This window comes from Cydia fagiglandana, chromosome 2 (assembly GCF_963556715.1).
Source record: "Cydia fagiglandana chromosome 2, ilCydFagi1.1, whole genome shotgun sequence".
NCBI classification, from domain to species: Eukaryota; Metazoa; Arthropoda; class Insecta; order Lepidoptera; family Tortricidae; genus Cydia; species Cydia fagiglandana.
In genome coordinates, this window is record NC_085933.1 from 16,110,436 (window position 1) to 16,124,565 (window position 14,130).

Genomic DNA, 14,130 nt, shown 5'->3' on the forward strand with positions numbered 1-14,130 from the left:
CCTCATTATTATATGCATCTTTGAAATGACAACTTTGAATAAATCAATAAAGATTCAATTGATTAAGCTGTAACGGCCCACTATCGCCCACCCTAAGAAAATAAATATATAATGAACTGCCCCTCTCATCAAAACGTCAAATAATTTCAAATCTTCACTGGTATTATTAAGTACCGAGATCATCAATGAACATCAATTTGCATTTTATCGACACATTCCCATCTCCAGCGCTGGTCTCACGATGTTAATCCGCCAGCCGACACTTTTCAATTAAATAACATGATAATTAATTCACTGGTCCATAGCCGAGATAACAGTCGTTTTAGACACATCAAGTTAAGTGATAAGCCGCAAAACACGATTTTTGACGTGCACGCTATTACGAGGTTTCTGTCAACGTTTAAATAGCTTAACCTTTTAATCGCCAACGGCGGAATGTGATTAAAATAGCGCGATGGACGACATACAGTGTTTTAAGGTGTATTACTATTTGTCCCCGCCGCCGTACACGAGACGGGGACAATTGGGAATTTCCTATCTGTCCCAAGCGGGGACAACTGGGAATACACCAATTGTGAATACACTGGGAATACACCAGGCGTGGCTCACTCCGCGATTTCGTCGCTTTGCTACAGGTAGCTAAAAGTACATCCGTTCGGCCCCAATTTTGGGGTTTGCCATAAGCCGCGCGTGGCGCTGTCGCCACCTAGCGGCCATATTTGTGCTGATCGTAACAGACGCGGTTTGTTAGAGAGTGAGTATTCTATACCTAGTACTATTATTTATTCTGTGCTTTCGGAGGTTCTTTCTGAATCCTAAGAGCTCACGCGCACACATTAGGAAGTTACTTACCTCTAGACTTGTCATATGGCAATAAAGTACAAAGGCCGAGCTCATTAGTGCAGTAGAGGAGGCGGACGATCAATTTTTTATTTGAATTTCTCTAATTCTATTTGTTCCCGTCACACGTGTCGTGTCCCGCCCAGAACAAGCGAAAATATTTTAGTTCTCGATTAGCGGCATGGCGCGTGAAAAATGCAACATTACGTTAGTCTACATTTTAATACTATATGAGATGACTCTATGTTAACTAAATACCAGAGAACTAATATCTACATCCTCAATTCCTCAACCAGGCAATTTCACTTGGGCGTGAGACAAAAGAAATAATAAGATATACATAGAAAGTTTTGCAAAAGCCACATATGGAGATTAACGAACTAAATTATTCACTTGTCTCTTTCACGTGGCTACAAGATTTTAAGTGACTACAAAAAATTATTGATTTCGTAAATATAGTTGGTCAAGCAGATCTCGTCAGTAGAAAAAGGCGGCAAATTTGAAAAATGTAGGCGCGAAGGGATATCGGCCCATATAAAATTTGAATTTCGCGCCTTTTTTTACTGACTAGATTTGCTTGACCAGCTTTATTTAAAAAGTATTTTTTAATAGTCACTTAAAAAAAATCTATAGATATGCCCCGTTTCGACTTTCGTTACATAGGTACTGGTATTTGGTTGATAACTGAATTCATTGGTAACACTGCAGTAGTCTGTAGTTAGCAATGTAACAAAAATCGCATGTAAGTTCTTGAACCATCTAAATGGGGCTTTATAAATACAGGATTATGATGATGGCACTTAAGGTGCTGTAGTACCTTTACATTTTTTTTAATCTAGACAGAATACAATACAACCCTAACCCTTTGCCTATGTACTTATGATTGTTTTAATGTAATAAATTTCTGGATTATATCCATTTATTGAATACAATACAAACTACATACTGAATGTTAAAAAATATATTTTATTCAAATGGTCACTAAAATAATACCTAATTTTCATTTTTAAGTATATCACAACTTAACCTTGCTCCTAGTTGTAATCATAGCATATTTAACTAGGATCTACTTGCACGTCAACATACTGCACATACTTCAGGTTTACATCCTCAGTCTCAGGATTCGAATGGATGGAGCCCGGCAATGAATGCTCAATGTTCTGAGCAAACTCTCCCATACACAACTTAAAGCAAATTGTATTTATTTCATGCTGCGCTATAGATATTTCCTTATTAGATCGTCCACTTTCCCTTAACTTATAAGCGATGTATTCTCCGTAAATATCAAACTCATCTCGAGAACAAATTTTCTCGGCTAAAGTCCTCATGCACTTAAATGCCTCTGTAGCTGTAGCTGCACCAGTTTCATTGTTTTTCCTTTTGATGGATGTGAATGTTATTGGATTGGACGGTTTAGGTGCCTCGGTTTCAGTCTCTAAAACTTCATACTCTTCATATTCTGTGTTTTCATCCCCATATTCCAACGATGTGTCCTAAAATTGTATTTATTATGAATTAATGAATTTCATTTACAATGTGTCATAATAAATAGGTATTATGAACAGACTTATTGAAGATGTTTATTAATGTCATTTTTGTTAACATATTTTTTTTTGTTAACTGGTACTTAAGGAAAAAAAAAGCAAAAAATTAAGCAGCAACAAAGAAAAAAGTCAGTATTAAGTACCTGTTTAGATTGCGAATCCTCCAAATCCTGTTCAATAATAAATTTATCTTGACTCGGCTTCACACAGTTATTAAGCAAAAATAACAGGGGTTCATATCCGAACCAATGTATTTGCTTAGGAGACAAGCCTTCCTCCTGTTTCTCGAGCCGCCTGTGTTCCCTGCGAAACTGATTCTTCAACGCATGAAATTTTTGTTCAATCTCTTTCCCATTAATGCCGTATTTGGCACCTAAAGCTTTGTAAGCGGCAACTCTTTTCGTTCGGCTTTTGTAGTCTTCACAGTTTATATTCCACAGACATGGATTGAGGCGAATGTCTTTAATAAGTGCAAGCGTACTTTTCTGAGTCCACATGTTGACGAAGACGTAAAAGCACAAACTTGGGAAGTTGAATATTAAAATGCCTCAGTAGAAATCGGTGAAGCTCTGAAACTGTCATCATGTTGTCATTGTCAAACGTCAAATCACAAGTCCCCGTAATGTCAAAACTGACAGCAGCTGCAGTTTAAGGCTTCTACAGACGTTGCAACATAGTTGCAACAAATAGCATGCGATTTTTAGTTTGGGAAAAAGCATAGACCAAGACATTAATTATGATTCCCTCTGTCTGTTTGAAACATAGACCTAGTAGTTGAGTGTGCTCTGAGCATAAAAAGGTCAACCACGGCGTTGCATGAACAAGAGATTTCTTTTGGCAGGATTGGTCCTTAGGACCCAAGGCAGGCGTGTCTCACTCCGCGATTTCGTCGCTTTGCTACAGGTAGCTAGAAGTGCATCCGTTCGGCCCCAATTTTGGGGTTTGCCATAAGCCGCGCGTGGCGCTGTCGCCACCTAGCGGCCATATCTGTGCTGATCGTAACAGACGTGTTTTGTTAGAGAGTGAGTCTTCTGTACTTAGTACTATTATTTATTCTGTGCCCAAGGATGGATTTAAGAAGTGGAGCCACTCAGATTTTTGATGCGGGTGGGGGGGTTTTAAGCGTCTGCAACCTCTGATGTTAATAATTCTTTAAGTTTAGGTTCTAAGTCAAGTTTAGTATCATTTTCAACTAAATCAAAGATGTAGACATAGATTGCATCCAAATCGGTTCAGCCGTTATTAATTCCCCATACAATCCTACACCTTACCTTTCATTTTTAAGGGTTTTTTTGGACTAAAAACTATCCTATGTTCTTCCCCGGGACTCAAACTATCTCTATACCAAATTTCAACTAAATTGGTTCAGCAATTTAAGCGTGAAGAGGAATTACTTAAAAAAAAAGTATTATTTCATATTTTTTGTGTTTTTACTTCGGAATGGTGCCGGAATGATATCATAAATGAATTCGACATCCCCGTTTTATACGAAAACGATACCAAACTTGGCCTAGTAATTAAAATCCCACCAAAAACATTCTGTAAAAAACTAGCCAAGTCTCGATGGAGCTGCTTGTTTATCTCTAAAAAGTAATGAAATCTAGACAAAGTCGTGCCAAGTCTAAGGTTCCTTACTGCGATTTCTTTATTATTATTGTTAATGTTGTGTGACTTGGCCGTTGAAGGGTACACAAGGGTACAAAACCAGGTGCTCCATGACACCATTGCACCAATCTGTCGCCAGAACCGCTACCCATTGACGATGGAAAATTGCCACTTGGAAAACGATGATTCAATAACCAGTCAATTGTAGGCTTGATAAAGCTGCGTATTTCAATAATACTTATGTATGGGCGAGCCTGAAACAAACACTTCTTTTTGGTGCAATGGCAGATTGGTGCAATGGTGTCATGGAGCACCTGGTTTTGTACCCTTGTGTACCCTTCAACGGCCAAGTCACACAACATTAACAATAATAATAAAGAAATCGCAGTAAGGAACCTTAGACTTGGCACGACTTTGTCTAGATTTCATTACTTTTTAGAGATAAACAAGCAGCTCCATCGAGACTTGGCTAGTTTTTTACAGAATGTTTTTGGTGGGATTTCACTTCTTTTTGTAGAAACGTGGGCATATTGATTTATTTTATTAGATTTTCTTATTTAACACATTTTTTTTCTTTTTAGGAGTAGTTTTTTTATTATTACAAATCTTTCTTTTCTTTTTTTCCGGTTCTGATTCTTGTACAGTAGCAACAGTTTTTCGTATTGCCCATTCATTAAATCTAATAATTAAATAATAATCAGTAATCCGTCACTAATCATCATATAATGACTTGGCAATCGCACATAATTCTTTACTCGTAGTACCGTACTCGTAAATATGTGTAATGCTCAAACTGCAATTAGCGCTAGCGTTATGTTCAATTAGAATTATTTTTAATAGGTGACGATGATCCTTTTGTCATTATGCAGCCGTGCGATGGCCAAGTCATTATACGTATTACAAATTAAAGATATCTTATTGATACGGTTTTAACACCCCCTGGCACTGATTAAAATAACCGACTTAGTTTCACATTACATCTCAAAACTTTTTTGTAGTAAAAGCGTTGCGAGACTTGCACCTTTTTACATGTAATGTTTTTGATGGGATCTCATCTCTTTTTGTAGGCAGTCCTTCTTTTCGGGTACTCATACCCATACTATGTATACACATATCATAACTAAACATATCTTCATTCATACTCACATCGTACATCGTAGTGTACCTTTACTTTACCTACTATTTGTAGGAACTGCAACAGTAACTTTGTAATATCATATATTTATATGGGATTACAAACTTACTTATGCAGTTCTTAGATCTTTAAAACGTGACTAATATTGCAATATTTTTAGGTTTTCCCTTTATGTGGCCATTAAACCCTAACTCTGTACCAAATTTCAGCTCTCTGAGTTTACGGGAAGTACTAGTTCTATTCTGATGATCATGAGTGAGTTTCATAAATGCGAAACTTTGCTTTCGCTTAACTTCGGAACTAAATGACCTACAGACTTGAAATTTTGGATTTTAAGTATGTGATTATAGCTTACTGGATGACCAAAATTTCTGCGTTCTGGTCTTATCCAAAGGTTCTCAAATAGGGGCCTGAAAATGCGGCGAAATGGTTCCAGTAAAGGATGGTACGGCAGTGTTTGCTTCGCGCTCGACTTGGCGGGGGCACTGCCGTGCCCCCCGATGATATACAGGGTGTAATTGTTAAGTGTAGCCAGGCGATAATTCCGTAAATATAACAGATATCAGGAAACTTCAAATTGATATCGAAAGTGCGTTACCCAATGAGTAAAATATCACTAATAACTTTTTTTAAATAAAAGCAGAAATATCCCAAACATTAACTTTAACCCTCCCATACATTTAGTACGACGACTTACCCCTCAAATTATGTACAGTTACATACACTGCTTTATCTATACACATATTATAAACTTTCTATGATATATTCACTAACCTCATATTACAGCCGACATTAGGGCACTTTCCTCTTTGGCGGAACTCGCGGATATGAGGTGGCGTCTCCGAAATATCTTTATCGCACATTTTACACGAAACTTTTGTTATAGTTACTTTAAAAACAACAAAACAAATTATTTTTTACTTAAAAACTAATTAAAAGATAAACTGTACGTCAAATGGCGGCAAATGAAAACTTTTGTCACGCACGTCACGCATGTAGTTTTTTTTTAATTCAGAGACAAACTAGAGTCAGTAGAGTCGGGGTCGATTACCATATCGTTCGAAACCAACTTACATGCATTGTCATTTGATTACGAATAAAACGTCATCTCGACTGATATTAGAATAGGGGTCAAATCAAGGGTTCCGTACCCAAAGGGTAAAACGGGACCCTATTACTAAGACTTCGCTGTCCGTCCGTCCGTCCGTCCGTCTGTCTGTCACCAGGCTGTATCTCACGAACCGTAATAGCTAGACAGTTGAAATTTACACAGATGATGAATTTCTGTTGCCGCTATAACAACAAATACTAAAAACAGAATAAAATAAAGACTTAAGTGGGGCTCCCATACAGCAAACGTGATTTTTGACCAAAGTTAAGCAACGTCGGGCGTGGTCAGTACTTGGATGGGTGACCGTTTTCTTTTTGCATTTTTTCCGTTTTTTTTTTTTGCTTTATGGTACGGAACCCTTCGTGCGCGAGTCTGACTCGCACTTGCCCGGTTTTTTTCAGAGATGTTCGAAATTTGAATGCATTACCAAATCGATTTTGATATAGTAATGAAGGAGAATTGTTGGAAATCGTCTGTATATAGTCTATGCCGTACATTGGTATAATAGATTTTCAACCTGTGGTCCATCTCTCTCTTTGTCTATGGCTCCCCGATCAAGCAGCCGTGTAAGATTGTGTCGTCCCCCTTATTATTTTATTTATTTTATTAATTAATGTTTTTACATATAAAACTTATTTTAAATATGTGCTTGCTATCTCAAAGTAAATCGATGTATAGTACGATATTAATGTGATGTTAATATACGCACTCATATGCCATTGCGTTATTCATTTACCGTGATCTCGGTTGTAATCCAACGCCTGTTTCCCTGTGCTCTCGCTCCTCATATTTCTAACAAGAATGAAGCTATTACCACATTTTCACAGATAAGAAATTTGCTGTAAAAAAACAGTTTATCGTAATGGGGGCCATTACTTACTGATTTTGAAGGCATCATAGAGAGTTTATGATATGTGTGTAGATAAAATAATAAAACTACCGTTTATGAAATAATAAATCTAACATTTATTTTTTACAAAATTAAAAACACGTTTTAACATTTCTGGCAACATGCAACATACCAAAATCAACTTGCGTAGGTAATTTGGTCGGGTTATTTGTTACGCACCATAATAAACCATACTAAAGGTGGGGAATAAAAAAATGCGAGACTGTGACAACGTACTTAAAGTCCCATAACATTTCATGAAGTGCATCTCGTTCGGTCATCTGCACCTAAGTATATTCTTGTTATAGACCTAATAGATAGGTAATAGGGGTATACCACCTCACTCTTATCTAGCATATGTTCTTGCAGGCTGCCCTCTGTTGTTGCAGGAATGCAAGCAGGATCTTGAGTAGTACCTACCAGTTTTACAAATTGTGAGGTAACGTTATTCGCTTCGAAACTCGTGCGCTCACGCCAGAAGGAAATGTAGGTTACTTATTAAGTTATTAGGCTGCCTAAATATCGACGGTTAAATTTAATATCAATGGCGGGTTCATATGACAACTCGCGGAATCATGCGCAGATCATAAGTTGGTCAAGCAGATCTTGTTAGTAGAAAAAGGCGGCAAATTTGAAAAATGTAGGCGCGAAGGCATATCGTCTCATAGAAAATTTGAATTTCGCGCCTTTTTCTACTGACAAGATTTGCTTGACCATCTATAACCACTCACTTGCTTTTGGTAACTGTAGCTACCAGCTGTCACCCTTATTTTATTATAATAATAGAGGTCACTGAAAAATATCAAGCAAGTGAGTGGATAACTACCTATATGTATATTCACGAACGCATTAATCCTAGCTTAAACTGTTACTTTAAGAATTAATTAATGACTTTAGTAATTTTTGACTTGCTTTGGCAAAGCGATTATAAATCTGTCCGCTGCAGCCGGGGCGGCTCGCTAGTACTATAGGTTAAATATGAAGTGGTAAATTTACTGAATACTTGTTTAAGCTTATTAAAATACACATTTCTCGTTAAAAGTATTGTGCAACTGTCTGTAGGTACCGTATTTAGTAAGATCGTCGTGTAATGTATCTCAATCTGTCGCTCCTCTCACGACCTATCACGAGCATGAGATCGCACGTAATTAATCTGCGATTATCTCGTGTTCAAGGTTCGCACAACTATGCGATCCTTTGCTTTACTCACTTACCTTTTAATACACATGTGAATATTAATTTAATTATTAAATTTATTTTGAATTTTAATTTTGTTTTATACCGACTGGCTATAGTCGCACCAATAAAAGTCTGTAGCGGATGTGATAGCCCACGCAGTGTAAGTGTTATTTATACGTCATAATTTCATAGAATTTTGACGTTTAAAATGATACTTGCACTGCGTGGGCTATCCAAATCGCTGCAGACTTTTTCAACAATCGCTGTAAAAAGTCGCGGCTTGGGATAGTAAAGTTGGTATGGGCTACTTCTAGCTACTATAGCTACCCGAAGTACGTCCATATCATCCAATAGAACAAATTAACAACAAGCGCATTGAAATCTTTAAAATATGCAATTCAGTTATACTTATTTTATTACGTCTGTTATTGATTATTTCATTTAGTTTTAATATAACGTGAAAAACCGGATTAGCACAGGATGGATGAAATGGCGACAGGTCACGGGAACCATTTGCGACGCCCGAATGCCTCTTCGGTTGAAGGGTAAAATATATACCTAAATCAGTCATAAGACCTGTCGTCATGTATGTGTCGCAGTCGGATCGTATAATCCGCCGTATTACATTACGGCTAGCCGTTTTCAAAAACAGGGGCGTTTTGAAATGCGGCGGTTTAACGATTAGCCGTATTGAATGCGGCTGAATGAGAATCCGCCGGAATGTATTCGGCGCCATACGTTCTTCAACACGGCTAGCCGTAATGTAATACAGCGAGTCATTAGCCGCCGCTTTGACAGTTTTTAGTTCCCATTTTTAACACTCGTGGCGCTGCCTGACAAACGCTGGGGTGTCCATCAAATCTGGAGTTTGTCGGACTGTTTCTTTTCAAAAAAAATTTCCTTCGCAACTTAACTAGACGGAGCCCCGCTTCGCGGGGCTCCTATTTCTGAGCGGTTTGCCCTTCGGGCATCTGAAGCTACCTAACGAACCTAACCTACCTACCTATTGATTAAGTGAGACGTCCGTGAAAACATTACACTTTGGGGAAAAAAGCGTAGGTAGGTAATTAGGTTAGGTTCGTTAGGTAACTTCAGATGCCCGAAGGGCAAACCGCCCAGAAATAGGAGCCCCGCTTGCGGGGCTCCGTCTATTTAAGTTGTGAAGGAAATGTTTTGGAAAAGAAACACATGTAGTGCGGTGGGACCATGGTAGAAATAAATTAAATTGCAAACATTGTCAAACTCCGGTTACGTAGGCGACCGAAAGAACTGGTCACTCTACAATGTACGATGCGGCTAAACGTGGGCCGCCTTATTGAAGAACGTATCGCAGTGACAATCCGGCTAATCGTCGAACCGCCGCATTTCAAAACGCCCCTGTTTTTGAAAACGGCTAGCCGTAATGTAATACGGCGGATTATACGATCTGACTACGACATATGGATCAGAGTGTTTTGGGCCCTAAAGGTGACGGATGAAAAGAGATTGCATGTAGCGGAGATGAGAATGTTGAGATGGATGTGTGGCGTGACGAGAATGGATAGGATAAGGAATGAGTATATAAGAGGAAGCCTGAAAGTTGCACCCATAACAGAAAAAGTAAGGGCAAATCGCCTAGCGTGGTACGGGCATGTGATGCGGAGGGATGAAAGTCATGTGACGAGAAAGGTATTACGAATGAATGTGGAGGGAAGTACGAGGAAAGGAAAACCGAGGAAAAGGTGGATGGACTGTGTGAGAGATGATATGAAACGAATGCAAGTGAATGATGAAATGACGGGCGACAGAGAGGTGTGGAAGAGAAAGACATGCTGCGCCGACCCCAAGTGAATGGGACAAGGGCAAGAAGAGAATGATGATGATATCTTGGTTTATCCATAAAAAAATCACATGTGTCTGATACATTTAGGTATACCTATTAGTCAACTGTAAAAATATAGGTGTAAAAAACTTACTCGAAAATATGTCCCATAGTTCTTAATTCACTGACATAAGAGTTATGGGACATATTTTTGAGATGATTTGTACACCCACATTTTTAACGTTGACTGTATATGGATATGATGGATAATTAATTAGGTACATTAAATACATGAAGCAAATTATAAAATCTATTAGTAAGTATTACATAGATATTTAGATAATATAATATATGTATTTTTAAAACCTGTAGGTACATGAAATTCACCTCCACTTCGGTCGCGAATGTCTCACTCAATTTAATTTTTCACGGTGTGTTTAATTTAATTCATCAAGCGTTTTAAAAACCGCCGCTTTTGCTGAAGTAGTGCGAACGAAATTCATTATCATACAATGTGGCAGGTTAATGTCGCTGCAACTAGATTCGTCGATAAATTCCATTTATTCTGTAATGGCAAGGTAATGGTATGAATTATTTACTATAAAGCAATAAGCGATAGTAGAAAGTCATTTAAGTATGTTAAAATTAATATAGGTACCTGCTTAATATAAAAATTGTAATGCAAAGTAACTAGAGCGAAGGGAAGCTTCGCTTGTAAAACTTCTACCTACTCGCTTTTATTTTTTTATATGTATTATATTTTCTAGCAACGAAAACTACACAGTAACAGAACTAACAGACATAGATACATATATAATGATGACACTTAATTGAATGTTCATGTTGAATTTCATGTTATTTCGTTTTAAGATGTGGTGGCTGCTAATAGGTTCGTTTGAATGTTAACTGATGCATTTTTATAATATTTTTATTAAACACCGTGACATCGTCAGAAATTACTTCAAAATCCAATACAGTATGCCCACTACGAAATAGTCACAAACTTTACCGTTACTCTATCAAACAGATAAGGCGGTTATGTGTTGGTACATGGAGCACTATTAAAAGCTCCCGAATAGGCGACGCGATCGCCATTGTGTTGTCAACAGCGCGTGCGCAGCGCGTTGTATGCTTACGCACTGGGTGAAGGATGGCGGCTGTTCTTAACCGACTTGGAAACAAAACAAAAGCATGTGGTTATCGATTCGGCAAAATAAATAGAGTCTGTGCGGAAAGAGAAGAGTCGACGAATGTATGGGGCCCATTCCACTTCTCTTGCTAAACAGACTCTATACTATTCTGTAGATAAAGTGTTTTTTCAAAGTCCGGCAACACTACGGAGGCTGGAATTGGAGGCTGGTCGGCTTAGCCTTGCGCCAAGCTTCTTGTTTGGAATCGGTCTTATTGATTAAAAACAACAGTTTTTTCATCGGAACATTCGAATCATTTCGCGTGCCCTCGTGGCCCGAATAAAGCCTCAATCAGAATTGCATAGAAGATAAACAATGCCCGACATGATTGGTTAAAACAACCAAAATATGTAATAAGTACCATAAATATGATATGATTTATACTTACCTACATATAATTTATGATAAAATTGCCACCAAACTGTATACACTGTTCTCCTAGCCGGCATGTTTGCTCTATACGAATGACAAGATACCTACTGCTTGAAAACTTAAAGCAGCACTTGAGTTTACATAGGTAGAGATCTATCTATACATCTATACCGTCTATATTCCATATTAGGATCCCAAATAAAATAACTACCAATAAAACGGCAATATCAGTAACTCACATTTTTTGCTCCAATAAAACTAATAAATGGCATAAAATAATCCGGATAATTTCGCAAATAGGGATATTGCTCCCATAGAATTTCTAGCGTTATTACAGAGACTACATGGGACATTCACCTTTACCTATATACATTAAGATTGAGTATTGTGTGTATAGTTGCACATACTGCGGCTCGCTTGCTGAGTATGCATTTTATCTTAGATCTTTATGGTTTCGCCGCAGACGCAGTCCTTGTCGGGAGGATGACTGCATAGACTATCTACTATCTAGATGGAGTATCTAGTGCAAACATGACTTCCTCACTATAATTACTGAACTGTCTTTATCTATGTGGTAACATCGTTTAAACCTTCCGTGATTGTTTGTCCCCAGTCACTAAACTCTTTTTTTTTATATCCTAGATACTAAAATGGCATTTTACTGGCTTGGCTCTACGTATTCACAGTGTATCTAAGTGTTTGCTTATTTAATTTTTTTGAACTTTCTTATGAACTTCATTATAAGATATGTACTTATAAGTAATGTATTAATACATTAAAGTCGTGTCTATTTCTTCAGCTGTTCTAATCCGACAAGTGTGTACCTTTGAGCTGCAAGTAAGGTAGGTAGGTACAACACATTAACACTAATGTGCTGGCGGACATGGGTATTAAATACCGTAAGTTTCTTGCGACCTGCTCCATAACGATCGATGTATTGTGCTATTTGAACCATAACTGTCACATTTTATTAGCTTCAGTATTTATGTAACTCGATCAATTTTTATTTGAAGTTTTTCGCCTAAATTTTATATGAATACTTAAAGGTATTTACGAGTAAAATACCTAAGTAGACTCAATCAACTTAATTTGAATCTTTTCCGAGGGAATAAAATATAAAATGTGTCTGGGTTTTCCTATTAATGGTGGCATCTACAAATACGAAGTTAAAATACATAACTATACATTTAAAGATTTAAAAAATTTGAGAAATATTATGTACTTGTATATATTTCTAAAATTCGATATACATACTTGTAGCTTGTAAGCGGCCTCTGGTCTAGGTTTATTACTAATGTTTATAGCAATAATAATTATTTTACTTTAGATTGTACTTACTCGATGTCGATTTCTTTTAGTCATAAGAGGTTAGCTGAAATCGATCCCTTAAAATTCCTCTGTGTAATGTCACCGTCATCTTAAAAGCTCCCAATTAAACAAGCATTTATAATTTTATTGATGATAAATGTAGCTAACGAAAGGCAAGTTTTTGCTCATTGACCATGATGTAAAATTGTAAAACAAGCCTTGCTTTGAATCACAATAAGAAAACAATACTAGTTCCGTGAATACGTTTTTGTTGTAAAAAGGATGCATTTTGATCTTGAACTTTGCCATTCGTAAACATTTTAGAATAAAAATAAGTACTTATAGGTATGTTACTTACAAGCACGGTGACGGCGACGCACTCAAATGTAATATTGAATTTGAATTAAATTAAAGCTGTCACAGATTGCTGAATTTTAATCGGAGGCATACAGTAATACTATATGGTCTGGTTAAAATTACCTTTATGCAGCTTAACGCAATGTTTCTAAGCCCATGTTTTGATTGATTCGGCCAATTTTGACCCGCGGCTACTAATTACAAACCAGTCAAATTGATCGATGGGTAAATAATTTGTACCAATTTCATGCTCATTAGTCCAACATGTGACCACAGGCGCGGTTCCCACGAGGTGGGTTCCACTTGTCCAGTGTACGATTTAATGTAGGCAGTCAAGTCATATCGTTAGTTGACAACCCAAACTTATGGTCTCACGTTGACCCGGCGGCCGGGGTCGGACCGGAGCGCACGTAACAACGGAATACCTTAGATACCAGAGGAATTTCAAGCATAGATAATATAGTATAGTTAATAGATAATATAGTTATATATTTACACAGCTTCAACAGCTCGTGGCACCCGGCGACAGAGTATTAATAGCTCACGCAGTTAATCTCAGGCATTTCGAGCTGTAGAAATGGGATTGCAAATGTGCGATGCGCCAAGCACTGGGTGGTGGACAAGTCAGATAGGCATAACCGAGGAAGGCGATTACGATTCCTCGGATTTCATGCGCCATCTTTAATAAACGATATGTTAAGCTTAATTAATTGACATTATTTGAGGACTAATTGAATACTCACGCTAATTTAAGCGTATTGTCAGCCAACTTTAGATAAGTAGTTTTTTTTGTGTTGAA

At 37.5% G+C, this 14,130-nt stretch overlaps 1 protein-coding gene across 1 annotated transcript; it reads right to left on the reverse strand.

The window, feature by feature from the left end:
- Positions 1–1,786: 1,786 nt before the first annotated feature.
- LOC134679648 (uncharacterized) lies at positions 1,787–2,943 on the reverse strand. Its single transcript, XM_063538598.1, has 2 exons — positions 2,528–2,943; positions 1,787–2,333 (listed from the first exon to the last, which is right to left on the reverse strand). Exons 1-2 carry the CDS (start codon positions 2,879–2,881, stop codon positions 1,896–1,898), a joined length of 792 nt encoding a protein of 263 aa, XP_063394668.1. The 5' UTR covers positions 2,882–2,943; the 3' UTR covers positions 1,787–1,895.
- Positions 2,944–14,130: the final 11,187 nt, after the last annotated feature.

Excerpts from the sequence above, each read along its gene's own strand:
- LOC134679648 (XM_063538598.1), bottom strand. The coding sequence starts at position 2,881 with ATGTGGACTCAGAAAAGTACGCTTGCACTTATTAAAGACATTCGCCTC. Across the intron at positions 2,334-2,527 it reads AGGATTCGCAATCTAAACAG|GACACATCGTTGGAATATGG; the intron begins GTACTTAATACT and ends ATACAATTTTAG.